General features: G+C 46.4%; 1 protein-coding gene across 1 annotated transcript in view; it reads left to right on the plus strand.

Annotated features, from left to right (window-relative positions):
* Nucleotides 1-8,998: 8,998 nt before the first annotated feature.
* LOC121867107 (phospholipase A2 SSD387-like) overlaps nt 8,999-24,196 on the plus strand; it is a 32,507-nt gene continuing 17,309 nt past the window's right edge. Inside the window, exons 1-2 of the mRNA XM_042366865.1 lie at nt 8,999-9,359; nt 21,680-21,842. Of these exons, the coding sequence (XP_042222799.1) occupies nt 9,275-9,359; nt 21,680-21,842 (248 nt within the window). The 5' untranslated portion in view covers nt 8,999-9,274. The remainder of the gene's footprint in view (nt 9,360-21,679; nt 21,843-24,196) is intronic.

The following is a 24,196-nucleotide window of genomic DNA, read 5'->3' on the forward strand; positions in this document are numbered from 1 at the left end:
TATACTTCATTTTTATTCCATATAACACGCGGACTTTGAACATATAATCAACGACCAGTCGAACTCTACTAGACTCTGTTATATTTCACACAAAGCCTGTTCATCGAGCTGATGGTGTCGTGAACCTCATTGGGAACTGCCCGATTATATGTTCAAAGTCCGCGTGTTAAATGGACTAAAAATGAAGTATATATATATATGGTACCTCGTGTTTCATACCAGCTGAATTCGGTAAAATGCTACTGACACCACATACGAGGCACGGGCAGTTCCCAATGAGGTTCACGGCGCCATCAGCTCGATGAACAGGCTTTGTGTGAAATATAACAGAGTCTAGGACTGCTTTTAGTGTCCTTGTGGGATGGTCGGTAGCATTCCGTAGTCCCACCCAGTAGGTCGAGGGTTCGATTCCTGGCTGGTGAGGTCGTTGATTATATGTTCAAAGTCCGCGTGTTATATGGACTAAAAACGAAGTATATATATGGTACCTCGTGTTTCATACCAGCTGAATTCGGTAAAATGCTACTGACACCACATACGAGGCACGGGCAGTTCCCAATGAGGTTCACGGCGCCAACAGCTCGATGAACAGGCTTTGTGTGAAATATAACAGAGTCGAGGACTGCTTTTAGTGTCCTTGTGGGATGGTCGGTAGCATTCCGTAGTCCCACCCAGTAGGTCGAGGGTTCGATTCCTGACTGGTGAGGTCGTTGATTATATATATATATATATATATATATATATATATATATATATATATATATATATATATATATATATATATATATATATATATATATATATACACATACACATATACATATAAATACTTCTCACATCGCTCCTGAACCAAGAAGACCTCTCAACAAGACCTCCTGCTGGACCCGGAACTGTGAAGACCGCCCTCTCCCTTGTGCCATTGTTGGCCATCTTCCCGGACCGGACCACCCACGACTGTCATCGCCCACAACAACTCACGAGCGTTCTCGGTTTATCGAGCATTAGCTTGCCCTCCCCACTGGTGGTGTGAGTGACCCACACTCCAGCTGGAGAGCAGTTATAGCGCGATATTCCCGGCGTGGTTTGAGCCCTTTTCCTTCTACTACTATTTTTCCTTTTTCGCTCTGGCCTAGGGACCTGCACCCTCAAAAGTGTATTCGTCCTGCGGTCCCCCCTGTAACTGTTCACCTCCCTCCCAGGAGATTGTGAACACGAAAGGGGGTCGGAGCAAAACCCTCCCCAGCCGAGTCTTTCCAGGAAAACCGTGATCGTGCGGGTCCACCTGGAAAGAGGGTAGCAATCCTTATCCTTCCCAAATAGGCACACTTAGCTCACGTCTATAAGTGAGCAGTCACATACACTAGGAAGTAGGCTTCCCCAATCGGGGCTCCGGGGGAGAAGCTCAGGAACCACTCTACGACCACCAGCCAGTGGGGAGTGCTGTAATTCCTCTGCTATTTACTCAACCGGAATAGGTAGGATCTAAAAAAAAAAAACCCGGTTATGGAGCGCGTACGCCCTCCTAACCGCGATCCCCGCCTGAACCGCCAACCTGACGACCCGAACTACGACAGGCTCCGCACAGAGAAAGCGGACCAGTTACGCGCCTTAAATGAAGCCCTGAAAAGTAGGAACAATACCACCACCTCCAACAACTCCACCACCACTGCTACCGCCACTGAGGACAACTGGACGAAGGTAGAAAACAAGAAACGCCGACGTGCCTTTTCGGGAAACGATTGCCGTCAAGCAGCCCCCAAGGCACCCATCACCACCACCAGCTCACCTCCAACGACACTGCCAAAATTCCGGATCACGAAAACGGACGCAAAAACAACATATGCCGCCGTCACAGAGATGGAAAAGCTAAATCCACTGGCCAAGTTCTCAGTGCGGCCCAACCTAAAGGGGGAGATGATTATTCACCCCAAAGACAAGAACTCCGCCACCACCCTCGACACTTACCTGCAAAACACCACCACCGTTACTTCAACCAAGCTAGACCCCGCCCAGAAACTGATGATCTTAAAAGCGAGAGATGCTCTCCCCTGTCGGACAAGACGGCCACCACGAAACAAGTACTCATAACGCACTACGGCTCACCCCCCAGCACCATAGACCTCAAAACCTGGGGGATCTACGAAGTGAGGCCCTTCGTCCCAGAGCCCCTGCGGTGCTTCAGATGCCAGAAATACGGGCACCATCAGACAAGGTGCACGTACAAGGAAATCTGCGCAGTCTGCGCACAGAAGCACGGCACACACTCCTGCCTCACCAAGCTGAAAAATGGGGAAAAAATTGCCCCCAAGTGTGCCAACTGCGGGGGCAAACACCACGCCTGGAATCCTGGATGCTCCGAGAGAACAAAGAGGGTCCAGGCAAACCGACCAGCAGCAAGACCGGCCCCCACCGCCTACACACCAGCCCCACCAAGTACCTTCGTGTGGGGAACCCAAAGGCCCAAACAACAAAGACAACCTCCTCAGCCAGTCAACACCCAAAGTGCAGCCCAGTTTCCTGGCCTCACTACAGCCACACCTCAGCCACCCAAGCAGCAGACAACGACAACCACGAGAAAGACAAAAGAAGCACACACCAAGGCACCAGAAGGAATGATACACATATCAGACCTAGCCAAGGTACTGACAACCTTCGCGGAGGGCCTAGCCGGACTACTGGGCCACAAGATCCAACCCACACAGCTCCAAATACTCATGGGGAGCGTCCTCGGGCAAGTCGCCACAGCTCCAGCCACCTCAGTGGAGGAAGCCACGCCGGTCCGCACACGAGTAACAGCCGAGGTACACTCTACACCGAAGAAGGCCACCAGAGAACCCAAGACACCGACAGCTCCCAAGATACCGACAGCTCCCAGAAAGAAACTGGACGTTTCAACTCCCCTGAACCGAACCACGGCCCAGAAGGCAAAAACCACAGAACACGAAGACATGGACCTGATTCAGTTGGAATCGAACTTGGACATCTCCATCGAGGACCACCAGAAGTCCCCGATGAAACAGTGGTGGAAAACGTCAGCACCCTGAACATCCTAACATGGAATGCTCAGGGCATCAAAAACAAGAAACACCTCCTACAAGAAGCAGCAGCCAAGGACAAGCTTGACATCATACTGCTACAAGAAACACTTCTACAAGAACACCACTGTTTCAAATTCAGCGGTTACAAGACATACAGGAGGCATTTCACGCAGGCGTCAACAAGAGGATGTATGATCTTGGTCAAGTCAAGCATACCCTCCGCCGATGTCACGCAGCAATTTCCATGTGGGGAAAACATCGAGACACAGGCCGTCAAAGTAACCCTCCAAGAACGGGAATTAACTGTTCACAACATCTACAAGAACCCAAGGGGCTCACTGGAGGTTACTCAATTATTTGCTTCGGCCGCTGACCACGCCACACTCATAGGAGGGGATTTCAACGCACATCATCCCTTCCTAAGCTCGGCAAGCCCCACAAATGAAGACGGCCTACACCTATACACCACCTTTCAAGATACACCCGAGATCTGCCTCCTGAACACCGGAGAGCCCACCCACACTAGGGGAGGAAGGCTAGATCTAACCTTCGTCTCCAGTGCACTACAGCCTTCGGCCTCCTGGCAGATACACCCCACGCTGACCAGCGACCACTTCGCCACCCTAACAACGCTGAAGGTGAACAAACTCCCCACTCCACCCCCCCGAGATGGAGATACAATACCCAAAAGGCAGATTGGGGACTCTTTAAGAAACACCTGGCTAAGTGGCGCGAAAAATCACAGCCGGCCGGCGCAGCACCCGCGGATGAGACAACCCTCCACCACCAATTGGTCGAGGCGTTTCACCAAGCGGCAGAAGAGGCTATCCCAAAAACAAAACCCACATCAAGACAGTACAATGATTACTGGTACTACTGTCCCAGGGTGAAAGAACTCAACCACAGAGTGAACATGGCCCGAAGAAACTACAGGAGACATCCCACGGCAACAAACAGACATCTCCTGCAAGTCATAGTTAAGGATACCAGGGAAGAGAAGGAAGAAATTAAAAACGTAAGCTGGCTCAAGTGGTGCTCCGAACTGAACGAGCACACCTCCCTTGGCAAGATGTGGGCCCAGATCCGAAGGGCATCTGGGAAGGCAACACCACCACCACCAACTCATCCCAACCCAGAAGAGGAAGCCGAGAGACTTGCAAAACTGTTCTCTGACCGAGCAGCAACGAAGAACCTCCCGAGACAGGCGGAGGAGACACAACGGCGTCTGCGACAGGTCAGACTCCAGATGATCGAAGAGGCCTGCAACAGTGAAGATGACACTGACAGACCATTCAACCAGCAAGAACTCCAGAAGTCGCTAAAACGAAGCAAGGACACAGCTCCAGGGGCCGACAGGATAACCTACTCCATGCTTTCTCATGCCGGTACAGCCGGACACGAGGCTCTGCTGCAAGCCATCAATGCTTCGTGGACAGCACAAAGACTCCCACCGGAATGGAAGAAGGCAGATATACAGCCCATTCCGAAGCCCAGAGAACCAGACAAACCGAGGCCCATCTCCCTTCTCAGCTGCATAGCGAAGACGGGAGAAAGAATGGCTCTCAACCGACTCAAGTGGAAAGTAGGCAGCCCACACCCTCACATCTTTGCTTACACCGAGAACACCGGCACAGGCAACAACATCGCCGAGATACTCAGCACAGTGGACAACAAACCAGCTCTGGTGGTCTTCCTCGACCTGGAGAAAGCCTTCGAACTAGCAAATCCCTTGGCCATTACAACTACGCTCGCTAAAAAAGGCGTCAAAGGAAGGTTGCTGGGGTGGATCCAGAACTACCTCACACAGAGAGAAGCACGAGTACGCTTTCAGGGAGCAACCTCAAGCTACAGGGTCCATGAAAACGGAACCCCACAAGGAGGCATCCTCAGTCCAATGCTGTTCAACGTCCTGATGGAAAATCTAGTCAAACTTCCCTTCAGACAAACAGCCAAGCTCCTATGCTATGCAGACGACTTACAGCTTATAGTAAGAGGATCGAACAGACTAGCCAACACGCAACACGCACTCCAACTTATAGAAGAGGAGTGCAACAGACTTGGACTCAAGATAAATCCAGCCAAGTCGAAAGCGATGGCCATCTGCACAGACACACCAGACAAGATGCTCTCCATACAAAACACGCCGGTAGTCTGGACCAACGCCCACCAGTGTCTTGGAATCTGGTTTGACCAGAAACTCACCTTCAAGCCGCAACTCGAGTATCTCAGGCACAGGACGAAGAGCAGACACAATATAATGAGGTCGCTCACCAGCAAATCCGCAGGAGTAAACCTTCATGTGCTCAAAGCCTACTACACGGCCGCCATCAGATCGCTGGTAGATTACAGTGCTCCATCACTCATTGGACTGAGAGAAGACCAAATAGCTAAGCTAGAAGTCATCCAAAACAATGCTCTCAGGACCATGCTCGGAGCACCCATGTGGACCAGAATTTGCAATCTGCAAATGGAAACCGAACTACCACCCCTGGCAGTACGAGTCAAGCAGGTGACAGCTGGTCTCCTCGCCAAAATCTGTAGAGCAGACAAGCCCACAGTTGCCAAGATTCGAATCAGCGCCTCCCTCCACCTCGACCACAGAGTGCGAGGGGCCACCTGGTCGCACGAGGCAAGCGAGGTCATCCGACACCTGCAAGCAGAAACACTCGTCAAGAACAACCAAGACACACGAGACAATGGTTACACTGTTCCTCCACCATGGAGCCCTCCACCAGCCACACTCAAATTCACCGACCTAGGCGATAGTAAAGCCAACCTCCAGAAGGAGGACCTCAAAAAAATAACTCTCCAAGCCATAGCCACCGAGACACCGGCTGATGCAGCATCATACTTCACAGACGGCTCGGTGGACCCAAAACATCATAGATCCGGAGCGGCCTTCTACACCCAAGGTCAGACCCTCCAATGGAGACTTTCCAATGACTGCTCCACCCTACAAACAGAACTGATAGCAATCTCAAAGGCCCTACAACACGCTGCAACACAACACAACAAGTCGATCATAATTCACACGGACTCGAAATCGGCCATGCAGGCGCTGCAACACAGTCAACCAAGAGACAACGTCCACATCATCACCTCGATCCTCGCACAGCTACAGGAATTCCAAAGCCAAAACCGACCAGTCGTCTTACACTGGATTCCCAGTCATGTAGGGATCGGAGGAAACGACGTGGCAGACGAAGCAGCCAAGGCAGCTACACGTTCTAGTAGCGTACACATCCAAGTTCCAGCAAGTGTGCAACAGATTAAGAATCACCTCAGAAAGACTAGCAAGCTCCACATCAAAAAGAACTTCCTTCATGCACTCAACGCTGGTTCCCAATCAGCCAAATGGTACCTGGCGGCCACAAAAGGGGAACCACCTTTCGCTGACAAGAAAACTCCAAGACAAACCCAAGTCAGCCTTCATCGACTACGACTAGGGTACAAGTGCTCCTGGCAGATGATCGGAAATGACGTCATGGATTGCACCTACTGTCAGGAGCCAGCAGCCAACCCACTTGAACACTATCTCCTCGATTGCGAGGTCACACAAAGCCTCCGAAACAGAACTCAAATCTCCCAAGAAACACACACAACACCAGCGGCCACTCTAACCCGAAAGGCCCATACAGACCACATTCACCACCTACTCCGGGTCATCACACGATACCCACCACCCAGATAGCTTAGAAAGCATCCTCTCCCAGCAAGTGCGGACCCCAGTTCGGGGGGCGCGCCACTCCGAAGCTGACCACGTCCAAGAGTGGGGGTTGGTGGTAAGCGTCCACTGATCGGGGGTCCGCTCACACTTGCAACCTGCAGTATCCTTCCAATCTGCAGGTGGGACCACCTCCAATCCCAATCCGGTCTGGCTGCTCCTGGAGCTCCAGCCGGAACCACCAAACGGGTCGCCTATAGGCAAAGGCCCGTGTCGGACTACGGTCCGACAATCTCAACAACAACAACGGTAGGATTAATACCCAGACGTGTGGATGATAGTAGCTTCTCCATGGTAGGCTTAGATGAGTCAAGTAAATTGAGGTAAATAAAACACTTGGTTGGTACATCCAAGCTTTACTTGACTCATTTCACTACATATATGAAATAACACAAAAGCAAATGTAAAAATTCAGAGGAAACAACAATGAACATAATGGTGGTATTATCGTAATAATGAAATAAACTAAAATGATACTTACAAACAAGAACAAAATAATATTACAGTATTTTCCATAATGATATTTTAAAAATATCACAGTGTGTATGTTGACAATGAACTTAACTTCTCGGACCATTGTGAGAAGAAGGTAAATCAAGCAACGAAACTAATAGGTTTTATAAGAAGTTCATTTCGATATCTGGATGGTCCATTGCTTGTCACGATCTTCAAGAGTGAGGTGCTTCCCCATCTGGAGTACAGTCACCCCGTCTGGTAACCGAGGTATGCTAGAGATTGTCAATTGATTGGAAAAGTCCAAAGGAAGGCCATCAGACTGGTGCTCACTCTACGGAACCTCAGTTACCCAAAAATTGAGCACCTGCAACTACCTAGCTTATATTACAGAGGGCACTACTCGGTCGAATGTTCATACCTGGAGCTGGTGGACGTCCACCCCACAAGGGGTCACAGCTCAAGGTTGAAGAAGCCACAAGTCGAGAAAACTGCGAGGTGTCATGCCATGTATTGCAGTGTTGGTGAGGGCCAAATGGCACACAGAATTACTAAAGATGCTTTAGGGTTCAGTTTTAATCTGATAAGGCCCTCATTAATTAAGTGCAGCTTTGGTTCAAGGTCTTGTGAAAGCATACAACAATTTAATAATTGAATGGATAAAATGTATATGTACAATATAAAATATGGACATAGGATTGATTAACTTAATATAACAGTACTTTTAAGTTTTGGGGAGTAAAGGTAATAAACAACAATGGAGCAGGCTCGTTGACTGCTTCAGAAGGAGGGTTAGGGTTCACATTTCAAGATTTTACATTCCACTTATAATGAATGAAGCTAATTTACTGTGAATAATAATGTCAGTGTGGCACTTTGCACGACTAACTATCAATTAATATAAACTAAACTCATGTACATTTCGGAAGATCATAATCTGGATATTGAGCATTCAAAGTTCCTGGTTCATCTCTTTAAACAAAACTACAGTCACAACAATTTAATCCTTAAACTCTCAATACTCATATATAACACGGTTACACAACCAATGGTCACCTAATCTAATCACTAGAGCAGTACTGATATACAAAACCTGAGTAAGTGGTCCGGACCATGTCTGACTCTCACCAACAGCCTGACTGAGGGATCCCAAACCTACCACTATTTAGCGTGGGACTTAATTTGGCTCGTCCTCTAGACAAGTCTCAACTATTTTTAACACATTTTCTCAATACATCACATTACATAGAACATCATAATTACAACAACATCAGAGACAATATCATCTTATACCAGCACACTTTACATTCAAAATCATTTAGAAAAGCTACTAAACCCAACCACCAAATCGAGTGTGTATGCCTACACAATAGGTAACCACTCGACTACTAGTAACAGAGGGCAAACTTTTTCGGAATGAAAGTTGTAAACTCTTAGAACACCCAAAGAGTGTTGTGTCGGCAGAGAATGTGAGCTCATTCAAGGCCAGAGTTGACCATCATTGGAACGGGTTCAGATACATTCAGGTGCCAGTGCCTGCCCAGTACTTGCCAACAGTGTCAACAGAGATATGACCGACTGCCCAAGTGGCTAACGAGCCGATCAGTGGCAAAGAGGATATTAAATTATCTTACATTTTATGGTAAACCTTAACACAAAATAGAAAGTTTGTTGAATAAAAAGCTGTTAAACATATCAAAGCATCCACCGAGATAATCGATTCATCACATTTATATGGAAATAATGGCAACAGTAGTAATGATATAAGAGAAGGTTATCGACCAGGGTTCATAGTCTAGTTACAAGGCACCCAGAGAGCTTCCTTCCCTCAGTCAGTCTTAACTCACCTCACCTCACCTGTACCAGATACTGCTTCTGCATTTGACCTTTACACAAGATAATATTTACAAGAAACGCAAACCAACCAAGATACTCGAGCAATACTGAAGATTTGTCTTGTTCAATTTTTTTTGAGCGAAATTTATCAGATATAGGAAGAAAAACTTTACTTCAGTGGTGTAGAAATAAGAGCATCGCCTTGATAATAGCTGGGGAAAAGATGGTGAAGCATGAGGTGACGATGGAGCCCACCAGAGCCTGTTGTTTATTGCTGCTCCTTGCCATCTGTCTGCCATCTCTCTCAGGTACATCTTGGGGTGTACAGGATGGTCTGGGTGGATGGGCATCACTAAGTCTGGGTGGGCTAAAACAGGTGGGTTAGGGTGAGTTAGCTCTGGAGTGTTTGGAAGAGCTGGCGTAGATGGCTGAGTGAATTCTAGGGGCGGCGGCACACCGGTCACTTTCCTCCAAACATGTTTGGTAAACACGATTGTAGTATCTTGCGTTATTTAATGGGAGAATGACAAGTCACATGGTCGGTCTAGCTGGAGCGTTTATTCTCTGTTGCTCGTTACTACGTGCCTAACACATTTCGTGTTTACACAAGCCGAAACACTTTCTGACTTTGGTAAGAAGTAACATAATATATAATATATATATAATCAATAAAGGCAGCATATAAACATATATATATATATATATATAACAACGATCTGGCAGAAAAACAAAGAGACGTTTTGCGTCACACTGGGAAGTTTTGTTGGCACGTCTGCCAAATGCAAGGAAAACAACAACAAAGCATCTAGACGAGGTTCGCCATGGATACCATTACTACAGTTGAGACCTTGCAGGATTGTGCTAAAATTCTTCAATTGAAGCAAGCGAGGCGTCTGCAAAAGCTAAAGAAAAGACAATGGGTGCATCATGAAGTTTCTTTAATAGTGGTGGCGGCTGGCTGGTCAAAAAAGACCATGAATAATGATTTAATAATATAAAGAAGGTTTAAAGTGACGAATAAATAGAATTATGTCACTATTTATGTGTTATATTTTAATTTATCATTGTTCCATGATTTATTTAAAATTTTACTTGAACTTATTTGAAGCTCATTTGGGCACTAATCCGGCTAGCAATGATCCCCGCCAAAACGTTGTCCATTTCTCGCAACAGCAGAACTCCTGCTGCTTGCTGGGCATTTAGGCCAACTGCCAGCAAAACGGGCAACATGTTTGGAGGAAAGTACCCAGTGTGCCGCCACCTTAAGCTATTCTATACAATTCAGTAGACTACAAGCACCAAAATATATAACATTACTGGGAAAAGTACAATGCGTGGCGACTGGAATTATTACTGAAATAAATCATACCAAGTAATTAAATTGGTTGAGGACCTTACGACTGCCAACTCTTGTCACTCTTAGAACAACCTGCCAGAGTGTTGTGACGGCACCGAGTGTGAGCACCCTCCACCCACTCAACCCCCCACCCGGGAGGCGGCACCAGCTCAGCCTACCGGACAGGAGGGAACGAGCGCCGTGTAAACAATGACATTTTTAACCACACCCTGCAAAATACAGTGTACTTAGCAAATGCTGCAGCTTCTGAGAATGTGGGTGGAGCGGGTTTATTACTAAGAGCAGAGACGTTACCGAGAACAAATTCTGGCTTGAATGTCATGTACACTAATACAGACACGTTCCTTGATAAGAGAGAGGAGTTTGAACCACTACTAAGGTCTAAGAGCACACCAACCAGATATTGTAGGAGTTGTAGAACTGTTGTACAAGAACAGGAGAATCGACCCAGAGGAATGTGAGTTCAGTATTGCTGGATATGACTCATTTACGAACCTAACTCAAGAATCCTGCAGGAGGGGTGTGGTTATCTACGCTAGGCAAGACCTTAGAGCCAGCCAGGCGAGGGTACAGGGAGAGGATGTTTTTGAAGAGTCCAAGTGGTGTAAAATTAAATTAAAGGGAGGGGACTTACTTATCGTCGGGTGTATCTACAGATCCCCAAACTGTGGCCCACTAAATCAAAGGAACTTAAGAACCTTAATAAACAATGCGGCGATGCTCAACCCTAGCCACCTCCTTATCATGGGGGACTTTAACTATGGCGACATCGACTGGAGAAACGAGTCCACCCCGAATAACTTGAATAACCGTGCTACTCTTTTTGTAGTGTTACGAACCCCTCCACCCAGCACTACGAAGCACGCCATCTATTGTCCTGATCTACCTACCCAGCACCACGAGCAACGCCATCTAGGGACGAGACACGAGTATGACTCGTCTTAGTTACCACTCCGAGGTTTCCCTTCTCCCTATCCTGGTTGTTGCGTCACCTCCTCAAAGTCTTCTTTGTCAGCTCCAATTCGAGGAGAGAGGACTTGGCTCTGGGAAGTGACCACAGGATCATCTATCCTCTAAACCTACGTGCAGTGACTACCTACCGTCTTCTACAATACTCAGCCTTACTCGTCAGCCATCTCAGCTCCTCACTTAAGTACTAGTATCTTGTATTAATTTCCCCACGTCCACTTGCTTCGAGATTGTTTTATGTTTATTAATATGTATATACTGTTAATGTTTAGGTTAAGTTTGGTTAAGGGTAATTTATAAGCTGAATATTTTGTTAAGGGATTTATGGTACTCTATTATATACAACGAAAACTCGCATCCTTTGTCTACCCTTTTATAGTCCGATTGTCTTTGTTTTTTTTTTATTGTTGTTACCTGTTGGGATCTGGGTAGACGTATAACTATATTCTAAATCCCCAACTCGTAACAGTAGAAACTCTGAGAGATAATTTTCTGTTCCAACATGTGAGAGACCTGAGACATTACAGAGGGGAGCAAACACCGAAGCCACTTGACCTCATCATAACAAACGAGGAGGGTATGGTGGCCAAACTGGAACACCTTGCCCCAGTTGGCACCAGTCACCATACAGTGTTGTCATTCAGATTTAACTGTTACCTAGTTCAAGATAAGGCCAGGCCAAGGTGCAAATATTACAAGGGAAATTACAATGGGATGAGGGAAGAGATGAGGGGTATCAACTGGCCTGACTTATTAAGGTACAAGAACGCAGACACTACGCTGAATATCATAACTAGTAAAATGACCCATTTGATCGATAAATATATACCCAAGACCAAACCCAGTGCTTCTAGGAATACGAGGGGATCCTACACATGAACCATGCGGCGGTCGACAAAATTAAGAAGAAAACCCAAAAATTCAAGACGTGGGTTGGGTCAAACGATGAGCAAGACAGGAGGATGTATGCAAGAGCCAGAAACCAAGCAAAGATAGAGTGTAGGAGGGCTGAAAAGGAGTTCCAGAGGCTGGTTGCACGCGAGGTCAAGTCAAACCCAAAGGCGTTTTACCGCTATGCAAAGTCGAAATTGAAAACGCGAGTAGGAGTATCAGACCTGAGGCTTGAAGATGGTAGTTACGCAGATTCTGACCAGGATAAAGCTGAGGCATTGAACAGCTTCTTTTCCTCAGTGTTCACAAGAGAGGATGCAACTAACCTTCCTGCGTTTGAGGACAGACGGTTCGACACAGCACTGACCCACATTGTGTTCACAGAAGAGGGTATTAGAAATAAACTGTCCAGGCTAAAGGTCCATAAGAGTCCCGGACCTGATATGGTGCATCCTCGAGTGCTAAGAGAGCTGTGCAACGAGCTTGCAGAGCCCCTGAAGATTCTGTTTTGTAAATGCCTGGATGAACAAATGGTCCCCAGTGAATGGAAAGTGGCTTATGTGAGTCCTATCTTCAAGAAGGGCGATAGTCGCTCCACGAACAACTATAGACCGGTGAGCCTGACCAGCATAATATGTAAAGTACTTGAGAGTATTATCAGAGATGCCGCGATGAAACATCTACTACGAAACAACCTTGCAAAAGATTGCCAACACGGTTTTATGCCGGGGCGCTCTTGCTTAACACAATTGCTCAAGGTATTGGATATTTGGACCCATATTCTAGAACGGGGTGGTAATATCGACAATATTTACCTAGATTTTGCCAAGGCTTTCGACAGTGTACCCCACGAAAGGCTGAAAATCAAACTGGAAGGGTACTGAATTCGGGGAAATGTCCTAGCGTGGATAGAAGACTTTCTACATGACCGCAAGCAGTGTGTGGTGATTAATGGCACGAAATCGTCATCTGTACCTGTAACAAGTGGGGTACCACAGGGCAGTGTATTGGGCCCGCTGTTGTTTGTTTGTTTCATAAATGACATGCCTGACGTTGTACACTCCTCCATACAAATGTTTGCCGATGATGGCAAGTTATTTCGGGAAATTAAGAACCAAGCGGACTGTGAAGAGCTGCAGAAGGACCTCTGTGGGCTCCAGGAATGGTCGAAGAAATGGCTGCTGAGATTCAATGTCACGAAGTGTAAGAGGATGCACCTGGGGCGTACCAACGGTAAGGAGGCGTATCATATGTCCCAACGGGATGAAGAAAATGCACTAGTTGAGACTGTGTGTGAGAAGGACCTAGGTGTGTATGTTGACAATGAGCTGAAGTTCTCGGGCCATTGTGAGAAGAAGGTAAATCAGGCAAATAAATTATTGGGTCTTATAAGAAGGTCGTTCAGATATCTAGACGGTCCGTCCCTCGTGACGATCTTCAGGAGTGAAGTGCTTCCCCATCTGGAGTACTGTCACCCCATCTGGTCCCCGAGATATGCTAGGGACTGTCAGTTGGTTGAAAATGTTCAAAGGAGGGCCACCAAACTGGTGCCTGCACTTCGGCACCTCAGCTACCCTGAGAGATTGGAGCGCCTGAACTTGCCTAGCTTATACTACAGACGGGCAAGGGGGGACCTAGTTGAGGTGTATAAGCATCTCAGGGGCACTACTCAGTTGAGTGTCCTTACTTGGAGCTGGCGGACGCTCGCCCCACAAGGGGTCACAGCTCAAGATTGAAGAAGCCGCAAGTCCAGAAAACCGTGAGGGCAAACTTTTTCGGAGTGAGGGTTGTAAACTCTTGGAACAATCTACCAGAGAGTGTTGTGACGGCACCGAGTGTGAGCTCTTTCAAGAGAAGACTTGACCAACACTGGAGCGGGTTCAGGTACATTCAGGAGCCGGTGCATGCCCAGTATTTGCCAACAGTGCGTGACAGAGACGTGACCGATCGCCCGGGCGGCTAGCGAGCCGATCTTTTGGTGAAGAATATAAATGAAAAGAGACGTGACCGATCGCCCAAGCGGCTAACAAGCCGATCAGTGGCGAAGAGGATAAAAGTAAAAAAAAAAAAGTAAGACCAGACTTGACCAACACGAGTGGGTTCAGATACATTTAGGAGCTAGTACATGCCCAGTACTTGCCAACAGAGACGTGGCTGACCACCCCAGCGGCTAACGAGCCGATCAGTGGCGAAGAGGATAAAGGTATAAGTAAAAAAGTAATATAAAGAAGTATTTCTTACTTTTAGAATCTTCGCCACGGCTCCTTAGCCGATTGGGCGGTCGGTCACGTATCTGTTACGCACTGTTGGCAAGTACTGGGCATGAACTAGCTTCTGAATGTATCTGAACCCACTCGTGTTGGTCAAGTCTGGTCAAGTAACAGCTCACACTCGGTACCGTCACAACACTCTCTGCCAGGTTGTTCCAAGAGTTCACAATTCTCACTCCAAAAAAGTTCGCCCTCACAGTTTTCTGGACTTGCGGCTTCTTCAGCCTTAAGCTGTGACCCCTAGTGAAACAGGCGTCCACCAGCTCCAGGAATGCACACTCGACTGAGTAGTGCCCTTTGAGATGTTTGTACACCTCAATTAGTTCACCCCTTGCCCGCCTGTAGTATAAGCTTAGCAGATGCAGGCGCTCTAATCTCTGGTTAGCTGACGTGCCGAAGTGCGGGCACCAGTCTGGTGGCTCTCCTTTGGACTTTTCCAATCAATTGACAGTGTCTAGCTTACCTCAGGAACCAGATGGGGTTACAGTATACTGCCCATTCTAGAGTCACTAATCCTAAGGGGGTAACTTAAATCTACTCTAAATTTTAAAGTCGCTGTCACCAGACCCCCTGTACAGTATGTAGATTGTTTAGGTAGCTGGCAGAGCAAGCCAGGCATTGGGTTGGGTTTCTCATTGACCAAATCGAGAGTGGGAGGAAGGATGAAACATCATTCATGACTTAACTAATTTATTTCCTTATAAAAAATTAGTGCATTCAGTTACAATACAAAAAAAAATAGTTGACCTTCATCAAAATAACTACTATTAGGTTCATTACAATTCACACCAGTACACGAATTTCTCCAAATTAACTAATTAAAATCTGCATTCTTCATAACAAATCATTGACCTCCTTACCCAGGTCAATTTTTATACAATCACCCAAAAATACTTTCTGGCACCAACATTTATAGCACCATTCTTCCTTGTAGCACCAAGGTACACTTGATCGGTACCCCGCTCACACTCTACTCTTGGTAGGTAGATGGGATACTTCCCTGGTAATCATACTAGGACTATTCCAGCATCCGGTATCATGGGGTCGCTTAAGTGGCGACCGCGAATCATTCCATATAAGACAATCATTATCTTGTGTCCTAGATGGTGATATGTGAGATGTCCAGGGGCCTTAATGGAGATTGCAGGGTGGCCAGCAGCGTTCCCCTCAGTAACATATGAGTGCCTCACAGGAGGACGTTGATGGCTGGGACGTGCATTTCTCTGACTCCCTCAGGCGTACATACGCTCTGGGCGTACACCTGTGTGGGTGAGAAGAGACGCCCGACTGATCATAATGCCTGAGGGGCTTTTATATCACCACACAGTATTACAACTATTTATTCACTTTATGTCATTAGGCAAGGTTTCAATATGTATATAAACTGCTAGATAGGCCTCTATAGATATGGTGGGGAACTGACCTGCGTGGGTGAGAAGAGACGCCCGACTGATACTATGGCGTGGCGTCTCTCCCTGAACTAGGCCTACAGTTTCCAAACTTTAAATTTCATAATTACATATCTTCATTCTAAATTGCATACTAAATAAAGAGTCTGGTTTGCTAGTTTCTGGGGAAATTAATTGGGTTTTATCTTTAACTCAGAACCGTAGCCCGGGGCGTCTTGGGCGACAACATAGAACAAAGGCCTAGGCTCATGTTTTCTTGGCGTGGGTGTATCCACTTCACTTCAATCTGTATTTAGGGATCCTCCCCTCACACGTTGCAATCGTTGAACACATTCATAAGATTCTCTGATCGTTGCATTGTTCATGGTTATTCGTCACATGGGGAAAAAGGGCAGGGAAGGAGTTAGGCGCGGGTCGGGTCGTGTTGCGTCTAATAATAATAATAATAATAATTAACGGTTTATTGAAAGAGCTTGGCAGCCAGAAGGCTGAAAATATACAGTTACATATTTGGGGGAATGGGTTTCGAATTACAAATAATATACAAGTAACATAAGTGACACAAATAAGACATATAATAACTAGATGGGGAAAAGCTCAAACTACAGTTCATTTCAACATAGTGACAGTGCAAGGAGTAGTGTTTACTGGGAGTGAATACACTGGTTTATTACAAGTTATTGATAATTTTACAATGGTTGGGACTGGGCTGTTCTTATAGCGACCAGTTCGTGCACGTATGGGCTGGATGCGGTTGTGGTGTCGAGGGATGGTGTAGAAGCTTCTTACCAAATTTGCAGATGAGGTCGTGGTGATGGTCAGTGAGTCGAAAGGGTCAGTGTGTTGAGCGCTTCTTGATATGTGGAGTAGGAAGGGAGAGAATAATCTTGCATGCCCTCTTTTGCACTTTTTCTAGTGTTTACGTTGTGTGGCATTTAGGAGGGAAGACCAGGTGGGGGAGGCATAGGTGAGCTTGGGAAGTATGAATGTTGTGTAAACACTGAGGAGCTCGGGTGCAGGAACTCCGAGGGACTTGAGTCGGCGGAGGAGGTGGAGACGGAAACTGGAGGATTTGACAACTTCACTGACGTGTGGTTTCCAATTTAGTTTGTTGTCTATGGTGACGCCGAGGAGCTTCGTGGAATCTACAACCTGTAACAAAGCGTGTTCGGCATTCGGGCCTTCGTTGTTGAGCGGCAGAAATTGGACAGTGATTACATAAGATCATCAAGATCGTCTGAGTGATATGAAAGTGTAAATCGATGTAGGATTTTTAATGCTAGACGCGATTGTATTTCTGAAGACTCAATCTCCACCGAGTTGGAGATACAGCCCAGGTCAAGAGGCCTACAACCACAAAATCATTGCCATATGACAAAGCTTTGATTTTATTTTTTTTTTACGGAGTTGTGGTCACGGCTGTGATAAAAGCCAACCAGGGAGTGTAGTACTGTGCCTTTAGTTAAATCAGTTCATAGTGTCATCAGTGACTGCGGAAGAGGTTGTAAATAACTTAAAGTGAATACAAATTGGCAAGCAAGCTGGAAAGGCACCACTGCCAGCTGAAACCAAGCCGTGTTATAGGTGCCACAGAGACTTTAAATTGTGCCTACTAAACACCATTCACAGGGAGATACAACAGTAGACACAGTGATAGCACAAAGAGATATAGTCGTCCATGAGAACAGGAAAAGAAAGTATAAGGAAATACTAGTTAAAATACAAAATAAATAAAATCAACAAGCTTGGCTATCCTTAAAGGCATTCTAGTCGAGTGTCCTTACTTGGAGCTGGCGGACGCTCGCCCAACAAAGGGTCACAGCTCAAGTTTGAAGAAGCCGCAAGTCCAGAAAACTGTGAGGGCAAACTTTTTCGGAGTGAGAGTTGTGAAACCTTGGAACAATCTACCAGAAAGTGTTGTGACGGTACCGAGTGTGAGCTCTTTCAAGACCAGACTTGACCAACACTGGAACAGGTTCAGGTACATTCTGGAGCCAGTGCATGCCCAGTACTTGCCACCAGTGCGTAACAGGGTCGTGACCGATCGCCCAAGCGGCTAACGAGCCGATCGGTGGTGAAGAGGATAAAAGTAAAAGTAAAAGTAACAATTTAGTTGCTGGAATCACCTTCTTCTCACAATAGCCCGATAACTTCAATTCATAGTAAACATATGCACTTAGGTTCTTTTCGCATTCAGTCACAATTAATGCAGTTTCTTCGTCCCATTTGGATATTATATATGATACTCCTCCTTACCGTTGGTACGTCCCAGGTGCATCCTCTTACACTTTGTGACATTAAATCTCAGCACCTATTTCTAACAGAAATCTTTCTGCAGCTCTTCACAGTCTGTTTGGTTCTTGATATATCTAAATAACTTGGCATTGTCCGCAAATATTTGTATGGGGGAGTGAATAGCTTTTGGCATGTCATTTACGAAACAAATGAACAACAACGGGCCCAATACATTGCCCTGTGGTACCCCGCTTGTCAAGGGTACACATTACGATTTCGTACCATTAATCACCACACACTGCTTGCGATTATGTATAAATTCTCCGATCTACGCAAGCACACTACCCCGAATCGGGTACACTTCTTGTTTAACTTTAAGCCTTTCATGGGGTACAGTGTCGAAAACCTTGGCAAACTCAGGTATACAGTATATTGTCGATATTGCCACCCTTTTCCAGAATTGGGGTTCAAACATCCAGTACCTTGAGTAATTGTGTTACACAGAAATGTTCCAGCATAAAACTATGTTGGCACGCTTTTACAATGTTGTATCGTAGTAGATGTTCCATAATGGCATCTCTTATAATGCTCTCAAGTACTTTACACACTATGCTGGTCATGCTCACTGGTCTATAATTATTCGTGGAGTGACGATCGTTCTTTTTGAAAACAGGACTCATATAAATCATTTTCCAGTCACTGGGGACATTTTACTCATCCAGGCATCTCCAGAACAGGATTTTCAGGGGTTCAGCAAGCTCGTTGCACAACACTCTCAGCACTCTGGGATGCACCATGTCAGGGCTGAGACTCTTATGAGCCTTTAGCTTTGACAATTTATTTCTTATAACCTCTTCTGAGAACATAATCTGGGTCAGCGCTGTGTCAATTTGTCAGTCCTCAAACACAGGAAGATTGTTCGCAACCTCTCTTGTGAACACCGAAGAAAAGAAACTGTTCAATGCCTCCGCCTTATCCTGGTCAGAATCTGCTTAACTACCATCTTCAAGCCTGAGGTCCGATACACCTATCGTGTTTTTAATTTCGACTTTACGTAGAGGTAAAACGCCTTCAGGTTTGACTTGACCTCGCTCACAATCCGCCTCTGGAACTCTTTTTCGACACTTTTACACTCTGGCTTTGATTGGATCCTGGATCTGGCATACATCATTTGTCCTAACCCACGTCTCGAATTTCTGAGTTTTCTTCTTAACTTTATGGACCGACCCATGGTTCATGTATAATGGTCCCCTTGCATTCCTGGAGGTACTGGGTTTGATCTTGGGTATATATTTATCGATCAAATGGTTCACTTTACTGGCTATGATATTCAGTGTAGTGTCTGCGTTCTTATACCTTAGTGAGTCAGGCCAGTGGATACCCCTCATCTCCTCCCTCAGTGGAGTCTCTCGCTCACACAGATGGCGAGTCACACTCTGGGGATTCGGTGACCTCTTCCCTACAGAGTTGTGCATGATGGTCTGGGCCAGTGATAACACTATATTCTTTGAGGAAGCAGGAGGGATATCGACATCAATACCAGGGCCATCTAACAGTATATGTAGGAAAAAGCTCAGTGTGGGAACAACGGAGTCAGCTTCTAAGGTGCTTGATAAAGAGCCTGAAAACACCTGCCTTTTCCCTAGGATATCTTGTAGCAGAATCTTAACTGCCTGTGCCAAAATTCTCATGTCTGTTGAGGTGGTGTCCTTCATCTCCTCAACTACTTGAATGAGATCTTCATTAAACACTAGCTACCAGCAGCCAGATGACTTTTCTATCACCTTAATGTCAGGGACCATGCTGACAATATCTTGGCGAAGTCGAGTTGTATGACCATGACTATGGGGCAACCAAGAGATACGCGACGCTTATCATAAAGTACCAGATCCACGGTGGTCCTCAGTATAATCAAGAAGCTCTTTGAAAGCTTGAGCTTTTATTACTTTAGCAGCATAGCTTTCATTTGAATCCCGATCAACTGCAACTGCCTTTCTATAAAGTCTACTCAGGCATGCACAGTGGTACACAGCATCTATCGCAATCATGTCTCCTTTTGACAGTTTGCCCTGAAGTTTTACATCACCAATTTTCCTTGCAGCATCAATCACTCTCTGGTTTAGGTCAAGAGTGGAAACATTTCTCAAGTCCTTCTTGTCTCCAGACTCTTCACAAAAGAAGCATTTTGTTGGAGAAGAGTCCTTGCCTTCAGTTGATGTAATCTGAGACCCCTGTGTGACATAAACTCTGCCAGAGCTCATCTGCCGTGTTCTCATTGGGCTTCCTTGATGCTTACTCCTCCTCTCTATCTAAATCTTAGCCCACTCCACCTTCTGTTTGTTGATGGCACTTCTGCAATTTTTGTGCCACACTGCATGGTTAGTTTCATCTAATATACTAAGGACTAGGCGTGTGTGTGTGTGTGTGTGTGTGTGTGTGTGTGTGTGTGTGTGTGTGTCTGCTCTGGGCAGCCGAAACGGCACAATCGTTTTTCATCAAACTTGGTGGAAAAATCGCAAAAAATTCGTAGAGTGGAACAAACCTGGTCCCATATCGATGGTTTCTTTAGGAAGCCATTACATAACCATTTTATTTACGCTGGAAAACGATGCAAGTCTACGGACTTGGCGCACCCTCATTCGCTGTACACTGTCAGCCCACGATTGCAGTTATGGTACAGCTCCCTCCTCCCCCCCCCACTTTTTTTCTTAGCCTACTTTTTTTTAATGTTGTTTGTTTTGGTAAAGGAAGGAAGATGAGTAAATAGAAGAATAAATATAGAAGGGGAAACAGAAAATAGTTAGAGATAACAGGTGGGGAGGAGCTGAGTTTCATCATGCGTCTGGATGCGTAGTTTCAACGTTACCAGACGACCTTACAGCTACAGTGTATACTTATTCCTGTGGCTCATGGAAAAGGAGAAGAGATAAAAAGATAAAAACAGGAATTCATGGAGAAGATGACTACAATAGACACAGGGTGAATATAGACAGTGACGCCGAACCCTTCGTTATGAAGGGCAATGATAGCTCCTCGTGTTCTCTCTGAGGTTTCCATGTCGTCTGGCATGTGTAGATCTCTACTGTTTCATATTGCCTCTGTTTTATACCCACGTTCACCGAGACCGAACCCTCGTTCATCATTCAGTCGACACAAAGCAACAATCCGAAAAGAAGAAACAAACACACTGATTGTCAGCCATATGGCAACACCTAGTGGAGGGGGGGTGGGGGTTATGAGGGTACAGTTACCAACCTTCCCGATATATCACAGTGTATACGTACTGTTTCGGAACGCGTCGATCTCACCCTGCAACGATACTTTTTGGTGCGAGTGTACATGGATTGATACAGTTACTCTGTTTCTTGGCAGCCTGTATTCTCTATAGTATTTTGGAATAATACTGTGAAGTATTTCAGCTTTATTCGTGAGTATTTTGTGAATATGATCATATGTATTCAGCATAAACGCTTGTAACCCTTCATAAATTCCCACAGAGGGAGCCACCGTGCGAGGTTTACACCGTCAGAGGCGTTCCATTGGCCAGTTCGGAGACATGATCCGCTTCTCCACGCGCCGAGAGGCTCTCCTCTACAACAACTACGGCAACCACTGTGGCTTCCAGGGCGGCGACCTACCAGTGCTAGATGAAGTTGACAGGTGAGCATTGCTTGTCAGGTGACCAGATGGGTGAGCTGATTCAGAGGGCCAGATGGGTGAGCTGATTCAAATGGCCAGGTGAGTGAGCTGATTCTGATGGCCAGGTGGATGAGCTGATTTGGATGGCCAGGTGGATGAGCTGATTCAGAGGGCCAGGTGGGTAAGTTGAATATATGGCTTTAATTTGTGTCTTCCACAGCTGACTCAAAGTGTCTGCCCTGGTCCGTATGCAACTCATGGGGCACACCAAACCGACAGAAGAACTGGTCAACCAGCACCCTGGTAAGAGTAGTGGCTTCCTGATTTAGGATGGCATATGCTTCTGGCCATTTAGTGAAGTAATCCATGGCCACACAAATGTAGCTATTCACATCTGCAGTGAATAGCAGAGGTCCCTCAGTATCCACTGCAACCCTCTCCATTGGTGCGCCTGCATGGTACAACTGCAGTGGGACACACGCATGTAGCTTTGGTCCCTTCTTGGTGCAGCAGACATCGCATGAACGGCACCATTCTTCTACATCCTTACGCATGCCAACCCAGCAAAACCTTTGCTGCAGGCAACTCAGGGTCTTCTTCACTCCCAGATGTCCACTGGCTGGATTCTTGTGCATCTCTGTTAGGATCTCTGACCTCATCTTCAGGGGAGGCACTGTCTGCCAGTACCTGTTAAGGCCATCGGTAGTCACCAACTGAGCCCAGTAGTTTTTAATTAGAGGACTTGCTCCAGAGATCATCTTCCATGCTGACCGCACTGAGCTCTGTCTCATCCACTCGACCACTGGTCACAGGTCTTCGTCTTCCAGCTGCAACTTCTCAAGGTCTTCCCCAGCAATGGCTGGACCCTCCACTGTAGTGTGACTACACATCTTTGAAAGTGCCTCTCTCCGGCAACACTGCTGACAATCAGAATCACAAGGTCATTAGCTCAGACTGTCAGCATTCCCATGTATTTGCCCAGGCCTGTACTGGATGGTATAATTGTGCTGATCTAGCTTCCCAATCCACCTTGCTAGTTATCCTTCCTGATTCTTCAGGGTCTTAAGCCACCTCAGTGCTGCATGGTCAGTCCGAATGGTGAAGCTAGATCCATGCAGGTAGGAATGGAAAAAGTCTAACCTCTTTACTACAGCCAAGAGTTCCTTCCTGGTCACACAATAATTTCTTTCTGGGGAGCTTAACATCTTGCTGCAGTATGCCACTACGTACTCGGTGTCATCCTTCTTCTGGGACAGCACCCCTCCAATGCTATCATCACTGGCATCACAGTCCAAGATGAATGGTTGAGTTGGGTACAGATACGGGAGCACCGGGGAGCTGACCAAGGCATCCTTTGGTTGTTTGAAGTATCCTTGACTCTCAGTAGTGCACACAAACTTCTGCCCCTTCTTAGTCAGCTTGTGCAACGGTGCTGCGACCATGGTGAAGTTCTTAACAAACTGACAGTAGTAGGCACAAAGACCAAGGAAACTACGCAGCTCCTTTATACAAGTTAGCAATGGCCAACTTCTCACCAATACCACCTTCTCTGGGTCTGTGCGTAGTCCGTCTTTACATATTTTAGTGAGATGAGTTTGCTAGTGCACTTGCTATTCGATCTCATTAGATATCACTACAGGTGGGAACCTAGGAAGTAACAGGGCCAAATTTTAACACATCTAGACTAAACTAGGCTGCAACTAGCAGTTGAAGAAAACGGGAATCTTAAGAGAATGGGTAACTGAGCAGAAGGGCTCCATACTGCCTGTGTCATGCTATGGCATACCTGACTTTGTTTCACAGGTCATTCCTTTCTGCCCTCCTGTGGTAGTTAGACGTGCCAGACTCTTTTCCTGCTTCAGCTTCATCTCGCATTATGTTTAGTGTCTAATGTCTTTCCATACCCTCTGTGCTTTTTTACACAGGAGGGGGAGTGTTGTTTTTCTAGGTTCGGGTTGGTGCCCTCCTGGCTTCAACCATTTTCAGGCTTTCTGTTTTTCACTGTTTACGTGTTGAGGCCCCCTCCCCCTTTTCTACACGTGTGGGGTTTCACGCCAAGGGCGTCCCTTCGCTGGTTGTTTTTTCCCTCGTTCCCCACCCTGGAGTTCGAATTTTCCCATGTGAGTGGCCCTCCTCATGTGCGGGTTGCAGTCACCTATCCCTCCTTCCCGTGCCTTGTAGCCACATGCTGTAGTTTCAGAGCTTGTGCCCCTCCTTCCTCTTCGACCTTTTTTGGGGTTGTGCCTTTGGGCTTCCCCCCTTTCCCTTTACTTAATTGTTTATTTTGTTTGTCTCGCCTGTCTCTCACTCCGAGTCCGTTTTCTTTTCTGTGCTTCTGTTCCGAGTTGAAGTGCGGAGAGGCGTCGTTTGCCCTC

This window comes from Homarus americanus, unplaced genomic scaffold (assembly GCF_018991925.1).
Source record: "Homarus americanus isolate GMGI-L3 unplaced genomic scaffold, GMGI_Hamer_2.0 scaffold6317, whole genome shotgun sequence".
Lineage (NCBI taxonomy): Eukaryota > Metazoa > Arthropoda > Malacostraca > Decapoda > Nephropidae > Homarus > Homarus americanus.